This window comes from Cherax quadricarinatus, chromosome 30 (genome assembly GCF_038502225.1).
Source record: "Cherax quadricarinatus isolate ZL_2023a chromosome 30, ASM3850222v1, whole genome shotgun sequence".
NCBI lineage: Eukaryota > Metazoa > Arthropoda > Malacostraca > Decapoda > Parastacidae > Cherax > Cherax quadricarinatus.
In genome coordinates this window covers 8,542,220-8,565,456 of record NC_091321.1, presented here as the reverse complement: position 1 = coordinate 8,565,456, position 23,237 = coordinate 8,542,220, and the positions used below count along the sequence as shown (strand labels likewise).

General features: G+C 33.1%; 2 protein-coding genes across 4 annotated transcripts in view; one reads left to right on the top strand and one right to left on the bottom strand.

Moving 5' to 3' along the window:
- LOC128692622 (uncharacterized) overlaps nucleotides 1–21,801 on the top strand; it is a 422,893-nt gene extending 401,092 nt beyond the window's left edge. For all 3 annotated transcript variants that reach the window (XM_070089869.1, XM_070089868.1, XM_070089870.1), the window contains one exon: nucleotides 268–21,801. In XM_070089869.1, coding sequence (XP_069945970.1) covers nucleotides 268–1,443 — 1,176 coding nt within the window. In that variant the 3' untranslated portion in view covers nucleotides 1,444–21,801. The remainder of the gene's footprint in view (nucleotides 1–267) is intronic.
- LOC138853418 (uncharacterized) overlaps nucleotides 1–23,237 on the bottom strand; it is a 119,338-nt gene that overhangs the window by 46,802 nt on the left and 49,299 nt on the right. The window lies entirely within an intron of this gene.

The following is a 23,237-nucleotide window of genomic DNA, read 5'->3' as shown; positions in this document are numbered from 1 at the left end:
GCCTATTGGTCTGATCTTAAGATTGGCTTGGGTTGGTGTGTGTACCATGCAGTCAGGTCATTCTTACATACTTAATTTTTAAACATCTCACTCAGGAGCCATATCATAATACATATTTGAAATGTGCTCCTCTGGATTCTTCTATTTCTTCTGAAGATTTGTGTGTAAATGCATGAAAACATTAGTATATTTTTTCTCTCTCACACACACACATTGTATATGTATTTATAGTTTATGTACTATATACATTTTTTTTTTTTTTTGCAGAGATGCAACTCCATTGAATCGATCATCCATCAGTCACCAGAAGGATCTCCAGAAGGCAGACATGCACCATTGGGAGTACGTCGGTCCTGGCCACGTCAGGCTACTACTGTGGAACAGAGCCCGGCTCAGCAAACTCGGCTAGCAAGATCTTTAGAAGATTCACGTGTCCATGGTGATGTTACATTAGATGTCGAGTCCTCAACTGATGATGACATATGCTCTTTTTCGTCTGATGATGATCATGTTATGTATGGAGACATAGGACTTGGAACAACAGAAATTGATGATGATGATGATGATGCTCTTGAGGATGAACTATCTGACAGTATATTTACTGTAGAAGATGAAGATGATATTGATGAAGATGCAGAATGTGGTGAAAGTGGAGAAGCTGAGCTAAATTCTCAGGATTGGGAGGTACAGTTATTAGCACGGCAGTTAGCAGAGGATCAACGTGGCTTTGCTCGTAAGGTAGACAGAGACATTGCAGAAGGCCGCCTAGATTGTGCTCTTGCAGATCTCCACGAGGCCTTGGCTACAGACAATTTAGGGCCACTTACAGATGATGATCTTGCTAGATTAGAAAAAGCTGTGAGACGCGAGCGAGAGAAATTACGGAGATATGCTCGAATGTACAGTCTGGATGAAAGACCATTACTTGAAGATCAATTTTCATCCTTATATCGCAGTCGATCCCAGCTCTTATTAAGTCGTAGTTCAGCATTATGCCTCGCTGGACCTACACAACGTCGCCTTTCACTATTGCTGGAACAACTTGCAAAAATGCCCCCAGCAGAGCAGTTCCTATTAGACCGTTTGGTATATACTACAGACCGCAAACGAAGGCTCTCCCGCCAGAGATCTTTATGTGATGAGCATTTAGCCTCATATAACTCGGCTCGTGTACCTATAAGCAATAGATCTAATCGATCACTAGCTAACAGACGTTCACTGAGTGTATGTTCTCCACCCCCTGGTGCTCCTCCCGCTACTCCCCTGAGAGAGACCCAGGGACCAATAAGGGAACGTGGACCTGGAGGAGAGAGTGGGCCACCAACAGTGTCAGCTATGCTAGCTTCATTACAGCGTTCAGTTGCTGCCATTCGGGGACGTGGTTCTAGCAGTAACCAAAGCTCACAGAAAGAGGGAGCTCCTCTCTTACGGCCATCTAGGTAACGCCACTGTAGCAATACCATGGTCACTTGGCCATTCCTTCAGAGTAATAACTCAAAGAAAGCAATAGCAGTATAAGCATGCTTGTCTTCTGCTACTGCTAAAAAATCATCTTGATAATGTTTTGTGATGAATACCAGTTTACTTGACTAAAAACCAAAGCAAAGCAATTTTTTTTTTTTGTGCAGAATCAGAACTTGTCATGCTAAAAGGACATTCACCATAAAACCATATTTTTCATATTTCCATTTAGCCAGCAATAGTAACCAAAAGAATGTTATTGTTGGTTATTTTTATGATAGGCTGCTTGCATGCAGCTGTACACTTAGGTAGATTATCGTTTCTGGGTAACAGGACAGATATGTTTGCGTTTACATAAATTATATTGGGGACTTAACCTGGACAAACATGGCATTGGATTTCTCTAAATTTTAGTATGGGAACATTCTGATTATACAGTATATTATATATACTGTGCAAGCATACAGTTTTATTATTTTAGTCTCATACAGACACATGCACATGTGCACACGTATGCACGCACGCACACACACACTCTTGCAATATAAAATGATATGAATATGTTTGTTGATAATGTTAAGGTCCATTGCAGGGTAAGCAACATCAAAAACTATGTAGACTATCCATGTAGGAAGACCTGGTATGACCAGAGAAAGTGGAGTGATAGATGATGGAATTTAATGTAGATAAGTGCAATGTAGAAGAAATAGGAAAAAGCATATAGAGGCCACATGAAGACTATAAACTCTGTGAATATTAAACCCATCATATGTAGAGAGAGAGAGAGAGAGAGAGAGAGAGATCTAAGATAATCACTATGAAAGCCTCACTGTAAATTTATATTAATGAAATCATGAGAAAATCTCCTGTGACACTGGATAGCTTTAAAATACAGCAAACTTTTGATATATAGAGGGAAATGCCAAAAAAAGATATTCACTACATAATGTCACACTAAAACTGGAATATGGAGCAATGGTATGGTCTCTGAACCTTAAAAAAAAAATTAAGATGAGCTACTAAATGTCTACCATAATGAAAACACATGAAATACAAAGAAAGCACAAAGGTATTAGTCATGTCCTCATTAGCTGATAAAGAGGAAAAGAAGACATATGATAACATTAAAGAGTATAAAAAGATTGATAATATTTCAAAACACTACCAGCAAGGAGAACCAGAGGTCATTCCTGTTAACTAAAAAATAAAGTGCTACTGAATGGATCAAAGCCAGCAGAGAGAACCAGAAGCCATTCCTGTGAACTAAAGTGTAGAATGGATTCCAGGAATATATTCTTTACAGAGTTGTACATGAATGGAATGGGTTACAAGCAGTAATAAGTGCTACAACTACTGGTAACTTAAAAATTATATGTTGATACAAACACCTCGGATATAAAAATGGGTAAATTACTCGCACAAAAATGAATGAAACACTTGAACAAAATGCTACTGATTAACAAATTCCTGTAAATCAAATCTATTAAGCTATGATATTCAGTGAAATAATTAAAGAAGTGGATGGATTGCATTTGTTTAGACTTTCAAGAAAGCTTTCACTAGTCTCTTATGAGAGAGTGATCCAGAAAATGCAATCACATGATTAAATGGAAAACTATTACAATGAAGAAATTTCTTTCAAAAGGAAAACAGGAACAAAGCTGATGTAACATGTCTTTTTTGGGGTAGTGTCTCACCAGCAAGGTGCCAAAGAGGTCAGTGGATAAAATAGAAAAAAAGTCAAAGATTGAGCTAAAAAATGGCTACCAGGATAGACTAAACAAAACGAGTTAGAATGCATTAGACATTCTCTTATTAGTTAACAGTAGGAAGAGAGATAAGATTATTAAAGGATACAAAAGAATTTATAAGGAAGATTTCCTAGCACAGTCAACTGGAAAAAGAAGAGGTTGCAGCTATAAACAAACATTCTTCACAGAATTTCAGAAGAATGGATTAAATTACAATATGAGGTAATAAGTACTATAACCTCTGGAAATTAAAAGAGAATTATATGATGAATTAATTGCAGAAGACCTCTACACAATGATTTTAATTCTGCAGCTACAAATAGGCTGTTACACACAAATTTGGACAAATTAGAAAAAAAAAGATTATGAGGAAAGGCTTGTTACATATGGATTGTTAGGAAAGGCATGTAACATAGGATTACAGTGGATTAGTATAAAGAAAGACAAGTTTAACTGATAAAAGAAAGAAAACATGGTAGCCACAAGGTAATTACAGGGGTACAGAGAATAGATAAGGAATCAGTCAGAAGTCAGTGCTAAGCTGAGAAAAGAGGAATAAGGAAAGGATTTTTTTAAGAGTCATGATAAAAAGTTGTATACGATCATACACATCTGATACTCGCAAGAAGACTAACTGTTGATGTTAAAAAGTTTCCCCTAAAATTCTAAGGAAGAAGAGGTGGACAAAGGATACAGAAAATTTTTCACAAATAGAATGGTAGAACAAGGAAATGGGATACAGGAAGCAATAGGTGATATAGCCACTGGAAGTTTAAATAATATACAAGGTTAAATATTTAAGATGGGACACCATGAGCATAGCTCTGTTCCTATACCTAAAACACTTAATTACATATATGTATATATGTACTGTACTGTCAAGTCTCATTAAGCATTACTGAAAAAGTATTTTTTTTTATGGGAAAAAGTAGTAGATGTCTGTATACAATAATCCTTTCTGGTGCCACTAATAATTTTAATACCTTTTTCCATTTACCATCTATTTTCATGGAAAAAAACTAACCTCACAGTACAGTATGCATATATATGGACCATTAGTAAAAACTTAATCGAAGAAACAAGACCAATTGTGCCTGCCTATAAACGATTATCTATCCTACAACAGTGCCAGCCTCATCAGCTTCATAATCTTGCACTTCTCAGCTTGCATCATATTATCACAAGCTTATATTCATATACCATAATATATTATAAAGACTTGATAGTGTGAATTATAAGAGAAAGGCTCGAGCAACAAGATACCTGTAGCAATCCTATGTCTCACTTGTCAGATTTATATTGTTACTACAGGTCGAGTATAATACATCCTCACCCTCATTAGAAACTTTTTTGACAGTGTCTAAGATTCTAGTTCTTCTAGCTCATTTTACTACAAGTTGATTTTTTTTATAATCATGCACTTTTAAATGTTATAACCTACATGGTGAAATTATTCATTTAGTATATTTTTAAGTACACTATATCAAATATAGTATTTCACTTTGCTCAGACTATCAAAATCTTAGCTGTGCATATTTCTACAGACATTTTGCATTACTTTATATGAATTTGGAAGCATGAAAAAATGTATACAAAAAAAAAATCATGCACCTTAATTATAACAAGCTTGAGTGTATGTGTACACATTTTACATATATAAATTTCTCAAATGTACCTTTGTACTGCATACACTGAAGGCATTGGAAATACCATTAAAATTCAGAAGAAAAAGAATAAATGTAACTTCTGTACATATGCACTCATAATACAGTACTACATATGACAGTAAGGAAAGGATTTTTTTTTTTTACTTAAAATTAGAACAAGAGGTCACAATTTCAAGTTTAAAAAATGTAGATCTTCTCAAATGGGCTCTATAAGAAATCACAATGCCACAAACCACTGCAAGCTTTAAAGTGTTAAGGATCACAGAAGACAGAACAAAACAATCATAACTCTACTAATTTATGTGTAAATAGGAAATTACACACATACATGTGTAAATACAAGAAAAAATAATGGCATAATACTAATATAAATATATAAGATTAATACTAAGAGCTGAAAGCAGAATAGAATAAAATGCTAATTAAATATCTTTATTTCTACAAGTACATGCACAAGGTATACAGGCTTAGCTGACATCCATGACATACTACTACAGTGGAACCTCAGATATCGAACTTAATCCGTTCCAGGAATTAGTTCTAAATTCGAAAAGTCTGAAAAGTGAAGCAATATTTCCCATAAGAAATAATGGAAATACAATTAATCCGTTCCAGACACCCGAAAATATTCACAAAAAAAAAAAAAAAAATTATAGAGATTAATTTTAGTTTTACATATACACAACAAATATAGTGCTCAATTACGTATTAATAAATTTAAATAAACATATAAAATAACATTTTACTTATCTTTATTGAAGACTGGTGATGGCATCTGGAAGATAGGGAGGAGGAGAGAGGGAGTTGGGGTTAGTGTTTGGAAGGAGAATCCCCCTCCATGAAGACTTCAGGTATCAAAACCCTCTCTGGGGTTACTTCCCTTCTCTGTCTTTTAATGCCACTAGGACCAGCTTGAGAGTCACTGGACCCCTGTCTCACAAAATAACTGTCCACAGTCCTCTGTTTCTGGTGCCTTTTTAAGATTTCTCTAAAATGGGACATGGTTCTGTCACTGAACTTGTTGCAAAGATGGCTTGTTTCAGCTTGCCCAGGGTGGTACTTCTCCACAAACATTTGGACATCATACCACTTGGACATCATTCCACTTCTGTATTATTTCCTTCTTCACATCTATGGTGTTTCTCACTTTCTTTACCACAGGGGTACCACTAGCAAGTTTCTTTGGGCCCATTGTAGCTTATTTCACAGTCCCACAAGCACTAAACACAATGAAATAATCGTAAAGTGTTTGAATGAGAGTGCAGGTTAGTGTTCACTCAAGCATCAACAAAACCTGACTGGCTCACAGCGCCTGCTTGGAGACGTGCACAGAGCGGGCTGCCGGACAGGTCTGGTACCCAGTGGTTCGAAAATAGGGGCGAGTTCGATAATAGGGACATAGTTGCTTCAGAAAAAGGGTTCTATTTTCGAAGAGTTCGATAAGCGATACGTTCGAAATTTGAGGTTCCACTGTATATAGAAAGCCGCTTGTTATGCTGAGCATTTCGGGCAAATTAGGTCAGTTTTGTCCCGGGATGCGACTCACACCAATCAACACCCAGGTACCCATTTTACTGATGGGTGAACATAGACAAACAGTGCAAGGAAACACGCCCAGTGTTTCAACCCTCTCTGGGAAGTGAACCCAGATCCCCATCTTGTAAAGCAAGAGCTTTAGCCACCAGCCACAGGGCCATCCATGTGGCTCCGCAGCCTGGTGCTGCTAATATACTACATGTGTGCTGCTAATATACTGCATTTTTCATATACAGTAAAGCCTCGCATAACACAAAGGTTATGTAACTGAAATTGATGATTTATGGAATTTTAAGTTATGTAATGTGAATAATATGTGGGGAAACTGGATAAGGTTCATGGTACATAAAAAAAAATATATCTTTTTTTTGTAGATGTCACTTCTTGTTGATCTAGAAATGTATGTTATGTACCCAAATTCCAAATAAAACCTTACTAAACAAACCTGTTAATGAAACATGGGGTAGGCATGGCATCCTTCCAGAGAAAATGGAGGCTAATATTCCACCATTAACTATTATAAATTTAGTACACAATCTTATCGGTATAAACTATGCTGAAAACAATGAAATAATACAAGATTAAAGTATATGACTGCTGCTCGGCAGATTTTGATCATTAATTATGCTTCGAGTTGTACAATATTGTTTGTTTTACATGAGGTTTTTTGTGCAAACAATAAAAAGTAACCTTATTTAACAAAGCACACCTAACCCAACTGAAAATAACCTTACTCTACCATCAGTGCTGGCACATCTTTGTTTACACTCAACCAGGCATGTGACAAGACTTGAAACAAAGTGCTGACTGGATCAGATGTGCTGCACAACTAAAATACATGTACTATTTTTGCTATCTCATAGAACAACTTGCACGAAAATAGCTATTAAATCAGAATGGTGGAGCTCAAACCCACAATTTTGTAAATAAAGCTTAGTTTTTTCTTGGTGTACATAGGTTATGTACTGTACAATGTAAACTAATGCCCAAGTTCTGCCAAGTAGTAGTCAGTAACCGTAGTCAAATTTTACCTTACCTTAAACAGTTTCTCTTGCTTGTTGATGTACAAGTGTTTGGAGATGGTTATTATATATTTCAGAGTCAGCAACGGCCTTTCCCCAAATCATACGAATATCTGAACAGAAAAACTTTCATACCTGAGACACCTTTATAATATTTTATGGCACAAACTCAGGTAAAACTGTACCAATATTTATTTTCACATAATGATGAATATTGTGCTATGAGAGACTTTACTGTACCACCAATGCCCTATCCTGCTAATCTACCGTACTACTGTGTCTCAACCAATGACTCTCAGTTTCCTACAGGAACACCTAAACACACACACTAACCTCAAAAATGGAACAAAGAAGCAGAGAAACAGGCTAACCAATAAGCAGTGAGAGATAGAAAGATGAGAATATGGTATACAAGTGTAGTGAACAAAAAGACAGGATAGCAGAGGAGCAACCAAACACTAGCTTTCACAGACTAAAATTTATGTAATATCAAATACCATTTTCCTAGATAGGTGGGGTATGGAACAGAAAAGACAGATAGAATGTGGTAGAGGAAGGTGGTTGTGACATTGGTGTAACAAAACAATAGAGGCCAATTTTAAGTTGTGGTCAAGCTGATAGCATGACACCATTTTCTCAGAAGCACAGAAGCAGTTTGGTAAAATACTGTAATGGGAGTCAAGAAGAGGTAATGAATGCTACAACCACTGTAGTATTTAAAAAATTATATCAGTGGTGTGAGATGGCAGGTATGGTAACCAAAAAACAGCATCACAAGTATAGCTCAACTCCTTGAACTACAAATAGATTATTAAACTATGTATTAGACATTATCCCACACCACTTAGGTGTACTAGTAGCTCAGTTCACTCTCAGTGCTGCTCACTTTGATTACAAACTGAAATTTTATACTTCTGTGCATATAGCATCATATCAGAGCTATTTGTAGGTTTTGGTCCTGGGCTTCCAGCTTGGAAGTCTATTAATTTCAAATTTATTACAGTATACTGTACTAACTTTAACATACAAAATCCGAAATGTAAAGAATACATGTAACTTGTTTACTACTATAGTGTATTAATATTTTAAACAAAGAGTTTCTACTAAATTCTGTGTTTACATACTCTTTTAGTGACATTTTCATTTTCCTGAAGTAATCTTCATATCACCTCCATCTGCAATATGCTCAACATATCTATATACTTCATTGCTTCAATATCTCCCTCTGCAAATTTACAAATATATATGATACAGCTGTACCAAGTATGGATAACAAAGATTCATTTAGCTGGAGTTACTAACAAGCATTATTTTTGTAATCTTTGATACCAAACCTTGCATGTATATTTACATGGATGATAATCAAAACTTTTCTTCAAGTGTAAAATATAAAATATTGGTAATACTGTCAACAAAAGTTGTAAAAGATATCTTAAAAGGAAATTAGTCATTATCTAAAAGCTATTTATCTTCATAAGTTCATAATGGTTTGTTATATTTTAAGAGAATGTTTCTTGTAGTATGCGAGTAATGAAATTTGTGCAATTTTTAAACAAAAGACTTTTTCAGTGTAATGGTGGATTCAGAATTACTCTAAACATGAATTGTGCTGGATTAGATATCTAATATGCTTAAGATACCTAAAGTTTATTACTTAAGTTAGTGTTTTTAACATTTTATATATCACTTGGCACTCTTATGCATAGTTTTTTATGGCATGTCTTTGTCTTGGAGTAATTCTGAAAATTTCTCTATTTGAATGCCTCTTATTTTTGACTCTTATTTTAATTAATTTTTCATCCAACTCAAACGTACTTCTCAACACTGCTATCCCTGGCTTTTCACAAATTTGTTTTGTATGAATTTTCTCATGTGTGCTAAGTTTTATATATATATTACTGGCTTGTGTGAGGTCGAGTTGCTTATATGGAATTTTTGCTAACACAAAGTGGGCATTTTCCATGAACTTTCTTATTTCAGCTCATGTGGTTGTGCTGGGTTGAGTGGGCATAAATATGCATGTTTAGGCTCTATATAATGTACAATATATAAATTGCATTGATAAATAATATTTTTTATAAACAAGAAAGCAAATTTATATATAGTATATAAACAGAGTAAAATTCTGCGAATTCCACAACTGTGTGTTGTAAAACAATGTTGTGTGGGGTGCTAACTCTATGACATGTGCTGTTATATTGCAAATCTTTATAGTAATGAGCATGTGTTGGGATGCATGAATACTGCTGTAGGATCCTGGGATTATTCGAGGATTTGTAACTGATATTTGTATTTATAAATAGTTGTACATTTATAATTGTTGCTTACATTAGCTTATAGTCATTAAGTTTGTCTACAAAATATATCTGCATTATTCAGGGATGTGCATAAGCCAAGTTCAACTATTTTAAAGATATAGTTCAATTATAATTGCTTTAACATTTATACAACATTGTATGTGTTCTGTGTATCTTTCTTAGAGATTATGTTCTCATTTCTACTCTAATAAAACCAATCATAATTCCTGCACCTTGTAATAGGGTGTGACAATACAAGGCCATTACTAAAAACGTTTTTAGTATAATAGGCTATCTCTAATATAGAATATATAAGTTCAAAATACACTATAGTAGCAAATATGGTAATCATACAATTTTAATGAAGGAATTTTGCACTTGGCATCAATTTTTAATGATGGTTAGCACGATTAAATCAGACAGGGAAAAAGTTTGGCCTTAGACCTAATTATGCTGAGCTAAATTGTTTACACTTTCTTTCGTCTATCTTTATCTAGTGTACATGTCCACCCCACCCTATTCATTCTTATTCTTTTAATTAAAAGTTTTAAATATTTTAATACTGCATTTAAACCTTTTAAACAAGAATGAGATAAGAATAAATTACAAACCTCATTATGCACTACACACTCATTCCTTCCTACACTTCTTCCCTTTATCTCTCTTTCTCCCCCTCTTACTTGAATATTTTTAAATACACTATTATGTTGTACATTTAAAATGAAAATAGTTTAATATAAACAGAATAATACACAGTCTGGGGATGGAATCTGGAATGTTGTCTCTTATTACAGTGTAAACATATATTTGCTCTACATAGATTTGCTTTATGTGCCCTGCTCAGAAAAAGGATACATTGCCCTAGTGGAAAGCCAGGGGGCCATTGCATGTTTTTAAATATTTATACAATATTGTACTGTACCTCATCAGAACAGTACTAGAAGTATCTGTTAGTCCCTTCCTGTGTTATCCTCCATTTTCCTCTGAAAGACACTGCTTAACTCACATTGTTAGTTTCTTAGAAGACTCAGTTTATCTTAGTATTCTACTCTAACAGAAAAATTATTTAGCTACAGTTGAACCTCATTAATCTGGTGCCTACATTATAGAAAACTAATTTACAGGAAAGATTTTACTTCCTCCACCTGCCTCAAATTTAAAAGAAAGCAGTTAATCTAAGGTGAGGGGGCATTACTTTTATTGTTAATGTTGCCACTTGAGCCCCTAAGTGTGACACAGCCGTCATTCCAGCTTTTTGTTTACGAGGATAGACGGTGAAACACATGGAGTGCCTTAGCTATTGTTTCATACATTTAAAAGTAAATTTTAATGTCCAATTAGAAGCATATTTCTGCACTTCTTGCTGGTGATTGTCATAAGGAAGATACATGTGTAAAGGGCATTAAAAGAAAGGCAAATGCACAAAATAAAATACTTAAAGAATGCATACAAGTTGATAAGTGTTCTCGCGTATTCTAGTGCATAAATATATAGAATTTTCTGGTAAGTAAAGTTTTATAAAGGTTATAAATGATGTATGTAGCTATCAATAATTAATAGTCTGGATGAAGTATGTCATGCAATGTTTAAAGTGTAGAAAGATGTTAATTTATCATGTAACTAAAAGTTACAATATATACATAATTGTATATTTAGGTATAAATCATCTATATAAATGTTTTACATATTATATTTCATTGTTACACCTTGAATAATCAGTAAAACTCTACAATTATATTAGTATACACTATACTGTACAGTAATAGCTAGTATTGCTTGACTTAACAGGCATTTTACATTTGTGATTGTGTGCAGCGGTGATATTGTACCCATTAGTTTGGGGGTAGCTCTGCCTCCCTCCCCTTTTTTGTTGTCTGTCTCTCTCTCTCTCTCTCTCTCTCTCTCACCACCCAGTTTTCTCTTTGTTCCCATGCCCACTGGTTTTTCATATAAACAAATTGGGCAAAGTAAAAAGAATTAACATGCCACTTATCTACCAACAAGTTAGTTTATAAACTGTTGGCACATTTCATAAAGAAGGGTCACCTAGGATAAATACCAAACACTTCTTGTCCATTTCACTCTCTTCTATGTTTATCTTCAAAATAACTATGTAAGTTCATTTGTTGACAGAATAGGTAAAAAAGAAAAACAGGCAGTAACTTCAACACATTAAAATTATAAAATATATTTAATGTGAATGAGATGCATGCAGCCTCCAAATTCATGGGTAAAGGGGTGGCTTACATTCCTAGAGATCTGTGAATACTGAATCAGTGATACAAAATTATCTTGATAGTAGCTTGTTTTCAGATTTGAGATTCTATTGCATTTCAATAAGTTATATCACTAATCTGGTTAATAAGAACTTTCATAAAAAAATTCAAGATCAAAAAGAGGAGAGATTTAGGTATGGAAAATTCATTAGGCACATTTTCAATGAAATTCTATGATTATTTTTTAGTTTAAAGATTGTACATAAGCCCCCAATAAAAGAGCACCATGAAAACCCAACTAAATTTAATCTGCTTGCAGGGTGCCTTTCAAAAAAAAAAAATTGGATAATCAAATTTCAATATGAACTCCACAAATTTGAGGTGTCAACTGTATGATAAAGCACCATAATTTTCTATTATAATTATTTATGTTTATACTACTTACAATAGCCTGTTTGTTAAGGCACTAATGAGCTAGACACCATCTTTGCAGTTTTAAAAATTTTATGTTGCAATTATCATATACAGTAATGGCTGATCAGAAACATTATCCTGTACCTCCTTCAACAGGATTTATGTGAAGCATTTTTCTTGGAAGAACAGTTTTATAAAAATGATCACAATGATTTTGGATTAATGAGGTGCAACCGTTATACATTAATATAGAGCACTTTACTCGACAGATACCACATTCTCAGGTAGAGTATAATTTATTGTCTCTCATTTATGTTTGGCTCCTAGTTTCCATTATACTATCTTCATTGAACAAATGCTCAAATATGTATGTGAGCTCATATATATTTACCAACTTTTTATACATCTCAACTTTATCTAGAATAAAAATACTATGCTTTCACTTGAGTATCCTCTTTATTTTTCTGTTTTATCAAAAATCCTCACAGTTTGCACTACTAATATAAAACTCATTACATCCCATTCCTGTATACACTTTAAAACAGCCAAAATTACATAGCGTATATTCCTTGATATCCTTCATCTTTAGCTAGTTATTCTGTCCACTTCATCTATATTTATTTTTGTTTTTGAAGCAAAAGCCTGTTTAGTAACTCTTCTTCCTCACCAGATACACTTAAATAAAAAGTTGTTCCTTTAGTAATTTCACAAGATTTTTTTAGAAAGAATGAAATAATAATAATATAAGCTAAGTGCTAAACCCAAAGGGGTCATACAGCAAAAACAAGAATAAAAATAACAAGTTGACTTTTAAGCACTAAATTTTGGTATTTGCAGTAAGACTGTGTATAAACAGATATAGTCCTTCATAAATAGAGAGAATAGTCATGCAAGACTGTAAATTAGAGAGAATAGTCATGCAAGACTGTAAATTAGAGAGAATAGTCATGCAAGACTGTAAATTAGAGAGAATAGTCATGCAAGACTGTAAATTAGAGAGAATAGTCATGCAAGACTGTAAATTAGAGAGAATAGTCATGCAAGACTGTAAATTAAATTCCATTATTCCTGCACTTCAAAGAGCACATTTCTTAGATAAAAATTATTTTATCATTTTACAGTTTCTGCTTCAGGGCTGCTAATGTACCATAGTTAAAGATATCCTACAGGGTATTTTGGATATAGTATGCTTGTTGCCCCTGAAGTACAGTGGACCCCTGCCTTACGATATTAATCCGTTCCTAAGAGCTCATCGTGAGCCAAAATTATTGTAAGGCAAATTAATTTTCCCCATAAGAAATAAAGGAAATCGAATTAATCCGTGCAAGACACCCAAAAGTCTGAAAAAAAAAAAAATTTACCACATGAAATATTAATTTTAATACACACAAACTTAAGAAGACATGCGCAATTAATACTCTACTAAGAATAGAATACATGACACTTACCTTTATTAAAGATCTGGTGATGATTGATGGAAAGGGAGGAGGGGAGAGTATGGAAGTTGTTATTGTTTAGAAGGGGAATCCCCTTCCATTAGGACTTGAGGTATCAGGTCCTTTTCCGAGGTTACTTCCCTTCTTCTATTAATGCCACTAGGACCAGCTTGAGAGTCATTGGACCTCTATCACACAACAAATCTGTCCATAGAGCTCTATACCTCCCATTCCTTTAATATTTGCCTAAAATGGGCCACAACATTGTCATTGTAATAGTCACCAGCACGGCTTGCAATAGCTGTGTTAGGGTGCTTTTCGTCCATAAAGGTTTGCAGTTCAACCCACTTTGCACACATTTCCTTAATCTTTGAAGTAGGCACAATGGATTCCACAACTAGCATAGGCTACTCAGGGTTAGCCCCAAACCCTTCAAAATCTTTCTTAATTTCCATACTAATTCTGACCCTTTTTACCACAGGGTTGGCACTAGAAGCTTTCTTGGGGCCCATGGTGACTTATTTTGCAGTTACAAGCACAAAAACACTGGGATAAGGTGAAATGTACCGAATATATGCGTGGATGCGACTGCACTGGCTGGCTTGTAAACACTGGTGCTGAGGTTACACGTGGGAGGCGAGGCAAAATTTTTGCGTTTGAGTGTATCGTATTGCGGATTTGACGCAACGCGATGCCATCGTAAGGCGGGGGTCCACTGTATTGTTATATGTTCATTGTTGGTTTTTTTTTTTTTAATGTGCAAACTTACAGGTAGTGTAAAGAAATAACATTCAGAACTAAAATTTATTATGTACTTACTATACTGCACTTCTACATGTGTCAATTATAAAACAGTAAAATTTCAAATTCATGGAGTAAGCTACAAATGCTGTTAATATAAATACGTATATCAATTTTTGAATCAAGTATACTAAGTTTAATTTACAGATTAAATACTTATGTAGTATTTAATTATTATACAGTATTCTTTTTATTGCTACAAAATGTAATTCATTACCAAACTAATTTTGTTTATTATTATTAATGGTGCTTTTCTTAACAATATATTCAACACTGCTGATATTCAGTCCAGACTGAAAGCTTTTACTACCTATCATAATTAACTTTCACAGGAATCACGCTCCTCCGTCCACTCATTATGATATCTAATCATTGGTTGTGTAAATTATATCTAAATCACATAGAATCCTGTCTACTAAATAATTCCCACTTAGTCTATTGAGCTTTCACCTCTGTACATAGATTCATACATACTTCAGAATGGATGGGTACTTGGTTTTTTAGCAGTCATTTAAAAAAATGAAAGCAATGTTAATATTAGATACATCATGAATACATTGATTTGACAGAGTTTTCTCTTAAGTTTTCTGTTTAGACGCTGTAAATTGCTCTGCAACGACATTTAGACACAATAAAAAGAAAAATACCTTCTTATTTTGCTCTTTAAATTTATTTTGAGCTTAAATTTTCAGTTTTCATTAAAATCTGTAATACTATACTATGTATTACTTTTAGTACAGGTATATGTTTTTGTTTTTTGGGTCACCCTGCCTCGGTGGGAGACGGCCGACTTGTTGAAAAAAAAAAAAAATATGTTTCATGCAGTATGTACAACATATTTTTCATTTTCTGTCATTAATATTAGTCTAAGCTGAAGTCTGACCAAAATGTAAGAAATGATCATTGTTAACCTACTCTTATTACTCTAATGTATCTTCTTGGAAAATAGTTATTTTACCTTATCTAAAAGCTCATCATTAAAAGATCAGCCAAAGATGGAAGAGGATTATTAATGCTTATCTTTAATTTTATGTATTTTACTTGCATAACAATTTTAATATATCTTGGAAGCATTCACACTAAGACTGCAATCACTGTCTTCCCTTTAGACAGTCTGTTTAAAGCTTTGTCAAACATTAAATCCTTTTGGGTCATTCAGCATTAGAGGGTTGATTTTCTGCTTGCAAACAGAGAAAGAGAAAGGCTATGAAGAAACTTGTTTAATAGAGGATTAATATTTCTTTTCATGCACATTAGTGTGCAGAAAGCCCAATAAAACTACTAATTCAAATGTCATAAAATATCCAAATGCACACACCCTCACACTTTAATGGATTCATGAAATAAAGAAATTCTGATAATGTGAAAGGACTAAAGATATCCTATGTATATGCAGTACAAAAATGAAGGATAAAAATTAGTAATACATATGTAGTTTATAAATATTCAAATGTAATACTTCATGGATAACACAAAGGTGTACTTCCCATACTTTCTGTAGCAAAAACCAGGAAATTTGTACTGTATTTTTATACATTCATTTGAGAGAGGATGAATGATTGGGGACACCATAGGCAATCACCAAATACTATTTACTGCACCAACTAGGATTCCATGATAATGTTAGCTTATATACCTTACAACCTTACATTCTTGTTAATATGAACTGATTTTAAAATACTGTGAAACTAACAAGAGGCAAGAGGGGAGCAAGAACTACTTGGGGATTACCAGACATGCTATCCAATGGACCAACTGGCACGAGTTCATTTCCTCAGCATACCTTCAATTTTACTGTGCCTCATTCATAATAATAAATTATAGAAGTTTCTATGGAGAAGACTATAGGCACATAAAGTAATGTTACCATGAAATCCATGCTTACACCAGGTTCTTCACATACAGTGAGCATGAGCAATAGTTAGTGACTTTTCACAATATAAAGTATTGTATGTAAAAAACATTTGTTATATTGTAGATCATTTGCATCCATGTTGGTCTAGTAGATAACATTTATTTTACCACATGGAATTTTTCTGCCCCTAGCATTCACTCTCTTTCAACGTATGTTTACAATATTGTGAAATATTAACTTGTACTGCCAAGAATGTAAGGTACATAAGTTAATGATACTACAAAACCTAAACTGAATGTTGGAATTTCTAGAATTTGAACAACAGTAATGGCTTTTCACAATCAAAATAACGTTAGAATTTTTTGTTCAACTTGTTCGGTGGAAGGTGTCCAGAGATAGCCAGTTAAAGAGTTTGTATCACGAACATTCTTTCTCTATTGTCTTGCTTCGTTCACAATACAGTACAGTACATGAAATCTCAGCCTGTATTAACATGTAGGGTATATGAACTAACTTTACCAAGAAACCAGAGCTGGCATCTGGATATATGTAATATGTATATAGAATTATCTGTTGAAGATTATTTACTTCCAGTTGGTCCAGAAAGTAGCATGTCTTGCAATTACCAGGTGAGAAATTATGCCCCAGCATATTCCTTATCTTGTTATGCTACGATACAGTACAGTGTACTGTGTAATCTCGGTATGTATCAACAAGATTGTAGACTACTGTACATGTGCCAATGTTACCACAAAACCTGGGATGGTGCTGGGACCTCTATACAAATAATTTAAATCACTAATGGAGCCTCTCATTATCAAATGTGTGTAAAATATTTATCATGGATTTTATATGTCCAGGTAATTTAGTGGATAGCACGTCTGGCGACTGTCAGAACGAATTTGCACCACCAACATTTTCCTCTAATCATATCTGCATTTACATTATTGTAAAATCTCAGTTTGTATATAAAGTATTGTATAATTAAAATTTTATGCAAATTATTTATAATTAATGAAGTCTTGGATGAGGGGTGTCTGTAAAAAATTTGTTTAGTATTAAACCATTTTCTAAATATCTTCTGTAGCTTTGGAAATTACAACTAACATTAATGGCTTATAACCTAGATTAACAGATTTGAGGGGACTCAGGTAATGACTTTGAACAAAAGGATCGTTACAAAGTAATTTTCAGCTTGTTACTGGTGGAGATGGCATATTTCTCATTTGTTTACTGAACACTATAAATGCACGAAAGTTTCTTAATCAGTGCCAAAATATTTTGTATTGGTAATACATACAGTATTACTGGAATGTCTGGAAACTTGCTTCTTGGTATATTTTATGGATTTGTAAAATTCAGTAAGCTATGAAAACATAAATGATCTAACACGTCAGATGAGTTTCTAACTAAAGGGATGAGATAATATTTCACCATTACCAAAATCACCACATTTTAGTATTTCCATCATTCATACTTTTTTATGTAGGAGGTAAAATATTTTGATATGTAAAGGGTATGTGGTTTGTACATGACGAAAGACCTGCTACTTGAACAGTTAATGTATACACATTTAATGACAGTTCCAAGTGGTAGGTAGAAAATATTATTGTACAGTATTAAATTATTTTTATCTAACATTTCCTTTACTTAACACTTTTCAACTTTCCTCATCATTTATAAAAAAAATTGATGGTATTTAATATACGTACAGTATTGTGTACAGCTATTGTGTATATTTTGTTGTATTTAATGGGATTCAAAATTCTAAGATATTTTAAATAGATTTCTCGTATGTGTACTAGACCTTTGTCTGATAAAACATGTTATTAGTTTATGATACATTGCTAGGAATAAAATTTTAATAAACATTTTGATAATTAACTTTATAACACAGCTACATAAGAATTGCTAAATAAAAATTTGTGGTGCTGAAAGTATTTATCTTGAATCACTTTTTAGAATACAAATGGTTCCTAATGTGCATAGTAATACTGATTCGTGGGTGTTGCTGAACCTCTAAATGCAAATCCAACACTTAAGTTGCTCTATGGTACTGTTTGTAATTAATGTTTCTTACTAAATGCAGAAATGTTGTAAAAGGAAAACAGGTGATGCTTTTGACACTGACAAAATATTTATGCAAAATTCAGTTATACAAACAGATTCATTTGGACTGTATTATAACAACAGGGAATTATCATTTATTATTTTGTCTGTGACATTTATCATTACATGGTAAAGAATTTTGGAGGTAGAAATTTTCATAGGACAAAGCAAATTGTTCAAACTGGCCTCCATTGTACAAAATCAACTGTCCAATGCATTTCAGAATCTGAAGCATCACTGTATATTTTACAATAAATAAAATTCAAGTTCTATTAATTATGTAAATATATAGGATTTTGCAGTGATATTCGTGGTGCAATAGGAGATGCAGTTGACCAACACTTAACATCCAAATGATCAGCAAAATTTTCCAACATCCCCACTTAGCTACAATTTTTTAGCACTTTAAATAATCACCTCCAAGGCTGCAACTAAAATAAAGGGTATACGTATATGTATGTATATACCTGGTAATAATTCAAGAAAACATACTCTCGAATATTATTACACCATACATCACTATATTTAATCTAAAAAAGCCAAGAGAAATTAAGTTAGTAAACATCCCTAAAAATCTAGATTTCTTTGAACAAACTGTACCAAACAATAAGAACCCACTACACTTGCATGAAATGACTATGCACCATAGATAAAGTGAAAACTGAAATGATTAATAAATGTGGCAGAAATGGGTACAAGTTTTGTACATGCAGCTGAAGGTTGTGTGTGTTGCCTACTCACACTAGCCTTCCTCCATACCTCTTCCTCATTAAATAGATTTTAATAGTTGGCCTTGTACTCTTCCGTTATTCTGGGGAACTGTCAAAAACCTTTCCAAGATCCAAATAAAGGAATCTACTTATTAGTTTCTTTCATGTATGGTTTCTGTAACTATCACAGAAGCTTAATAGGTTTAATGTGTAAGATCAATTTAATCTGAAACCTTTGCTTATTGCCCAAATACTGAATCTTTTACTTAAATCATGGAGAAGTGTTAAACCTGTAGGAATCATGTAATGCCTGGAGAATGGGAGTCATTCAGGTTTGATCCAAGGAAGGGGAGGAAAAATCCAGTTTCTTGGATCAAGCGGCCCTCACCAGGGGGGCACATACTGAAACAGTTTCTTCCTATATCTCTGTTGTTCGTTTTTTCCTTCATCTGTGGCCTACCACCTATGTCTTCTGTAAATGAGATGTATTCTTGATACTTCTGGAGTATCTTGAATGGTGTGCTATTGTCCCCTCTTCCTTGATGTCCTTAGTTTTGTAAAATTGTGTAATTACCCATTTTCATTAGTAGAGCTATGTTTGTGGTGTCTTATTTTAGTTTTATGCAAAATGCAATATACATTACTGTATATTACATTTCAGAAAGTGTTAATGCTGTATGGGTCATTCAGCAAAAATGCTGTATATAATAATTTGCTTTATAGATTGTATGTAAAAAAAATAAAACAGCTCATGTATGTACCTTTAGAAAACAATTTATATATACTATATGTCTTAATCAAAGTAGTTTATCACATACATATATTGTATAATTTTAATATTTGAAGCACAAACTAAACTAAGTTTATACCAACCATCAGCCACTATTTTTTAAAATACAGTAATAGTAATACAATACTGTATTTTTTTGTTTTCTGTCATATAAAACTGTGGCCTCAAGTTCTTCCTTACAAGTGAATTGGTTTGTAATAAATCTTTATCTGTTTATTATTTCTTCTTGTGACTTTGTATGTGGCTGTCATGCCTCCCACTCTTATCCATCTTTAAAAGAGAATTTTCAAAGAATTAAATCATTCTTTGTTAATTATTGTATTTCATTTAACTGTACTTTGAACATTTTTCTGTATTTCTATGGGTGTAAACACCATGCTACACTTGCACATTCCAGTTTAGGTCTAAATATTGTGTCACCAATTCCTGGAATTTAATAACTGCAATTATTTGGTTGTCTGGTGATAATCTGTTTACAGTCACTCCAAGATAATTTCCTTCCCAAATTTATAACATTCTTTATACAACCAAGAATTGGTGCAGCCACCAGAGGATGGGGGTGGCTAAATAAGCTAATGCTCCCCCTCCTCCCCTGAGTCAAATACTTTCTGTTTTGGTTTTCAAATGGCTAATTTTCACTATTATATTGACCAGTGACCACAAAAGCACAATAGTCTAAGAAATTTCACATATATACTGAAGATCACATGTTTTAAAAGACAATTTCTTTGATTTTTTCAGCCTCATTATTTTTAGGAATCAACCCCCCACTATACTGAACTCCTAGCAAAAGGGATCCCTTCCCTAGAATGAAATCTTGGCTGCACTACTGCCAAGATTTCATTCTTGTTCTGAGACTTTCTTAAAATTCTACAGTCCTTAACTAATGTTTGCCAAAAAATAACCACACTTGCATCAAATGGTCATATACATAAGAAATGAATTTGGTCCAATATTCAATCATACTTCCTGTATAATACAAAGTTAGAAAAACTTGCACACATTCTTTACATATTTTTACCTCCCAAAAAAAAAAAAAATAATATATATATATATATATATATATATATATATATATATATATATATATATATATATATATATATATATATATATATATATAAAAAGAGCATTCCAGATAGGTACCAAATAGCCATATACGTAATAAAAATATATGTGATTAGTAAAAAATAAAGCAACCCAAATTTCAACCATAACCTTCCTCCCTGTTACTTTCCTTCCTTTGCCACTTATCAGGCAGCCTGTCTCTGCCTGGATTTGAGGTACACAAGTTAAGAACCTGTGAATACATCTCTTCCTACTATTTCCTTCTTTCATCTGGCTGGATATCCATTATCTTTTGACTTTGTACAAGACACTTTATACTGCTGTATTTCCATTGTCATCTATTTCCTTTGTAGTTATTGCCTTGATTTTGGTGAATGGCTCTTGAGTCAAGGAACTGGAGCTACCTACCTTTCCATTCCTGACATTAAACCTGATTGCCTCACATTTCACAGATGCTGTGTGACCCCTTTGGGTTTGACATTTCCTTATGAATAGAATTAAAATAATTTACATAACACTTTTCAACTGTAATGAACCTGAGATGTGCAGTCAATATTTTGGAACCAGGTGTATTCTAAAATTATTCTAGATACTCAGTACAGAATATACCTTAGAAAATTATGATTTATAACATTTTAAGTTTTATTTAAATTATATATATATATATATATATATATATATATATATATATATATATATATATATATATATATATATATATATATATATATATATATATAATGTCTTTGCTGTTGTACACTCAAATCTAAAAAAAAAACAAAAAAAATAAAAAAAAAATAAAAAAAAAACTTACTGAACACAGTATTGCATTGAAGTTTTCTTATACAGTACAGTATTATGAAATATAAATTTTAATCTAATAAATTTCATATATTTATAAAAACTTATAATACTATACTGCTGTGCAGACTTCAAAGTAATTTAAAAGTTTATATATTATCTAAATTGCTTGATGTTATGTTCAGTGCTCAATTATAAGCTACTAAAATCTGGTATGTGATGGTAATAAGTAACTGCAATATACTGCATTAACAAGAAATTATAACTATTGTAGATCAATGGTTGAACTTTTATGTTACCGGCTGCAGATGATTTCATACACTTTGTACTGTATATATTCTGACAAGTATATATCCCTTCATGTGTGCGCACTGACAGCATGAGGGCATGTACATTTAGAGGGGTGTATAACTCAGTACATATACATTTAGTTTACTTTCATCCTTATATTAGGGATTAAAGTATTCATGACATGGTGAACAAGTTACATGCAGCTATGTGTAATCGATAGGCTTTAAACTCAATTAATCAAGATATCATTTATGTTACCAAATTATGACAAAAAAGCCTCCTGAAATGTGATGTTTTATGTTCACTATTTTTTTCTCTCATCTTCACTAAAAAAAAAAAGAAAAAAGGTGTTATTGTGCCTTACTTGATTCATAGGTATTCACCGTGCAAGACTGCCGCTCATGATATTCAGTCTATATATGTGACGCTGCCATTGAATCTGAATTATTACACGATGCTCAATATGGTTATGTTGTTGACTTGATATAATTATTATAAACCATATTGAACATCTATCTGTGGCTTATCAATTATTGAATTTGTCACTCCATCGACCTTGTTCCGAGCCTTTCAAAAATGTAAAGTACTTTACCTTTGTCACTTTAATGATGTCTGTTTTGAATTATTATTGTTGTTTGTTGGGAACATTTTAGAAGACTTGAGAAGCAGACAAGGTTTTGTATGTTGCCCTTTACAGATGTATTGAACGGGTAAGTTTGATAATGTACAAATATATATATATCTCTATACATATATATATATATGAAATTAATTGGTAACTTTTATTATCCTAGTCTGAAAACTTACATATAATTTTTTAAAAGAAAAATCCCCAAAAATTAAATACCTAAGACATTTAAGGCTAGAAAGATTAATTAGTCTTACATGAGATAACAGTATTTAACAGTACAACAAATATCTATGAAATTTACTTAGGTCAACACTGAATATTGTCATGAGCTAATGGCCAAGTCTAAGTACCCACCAAGGTGCACTATGACCCCTATGGGTT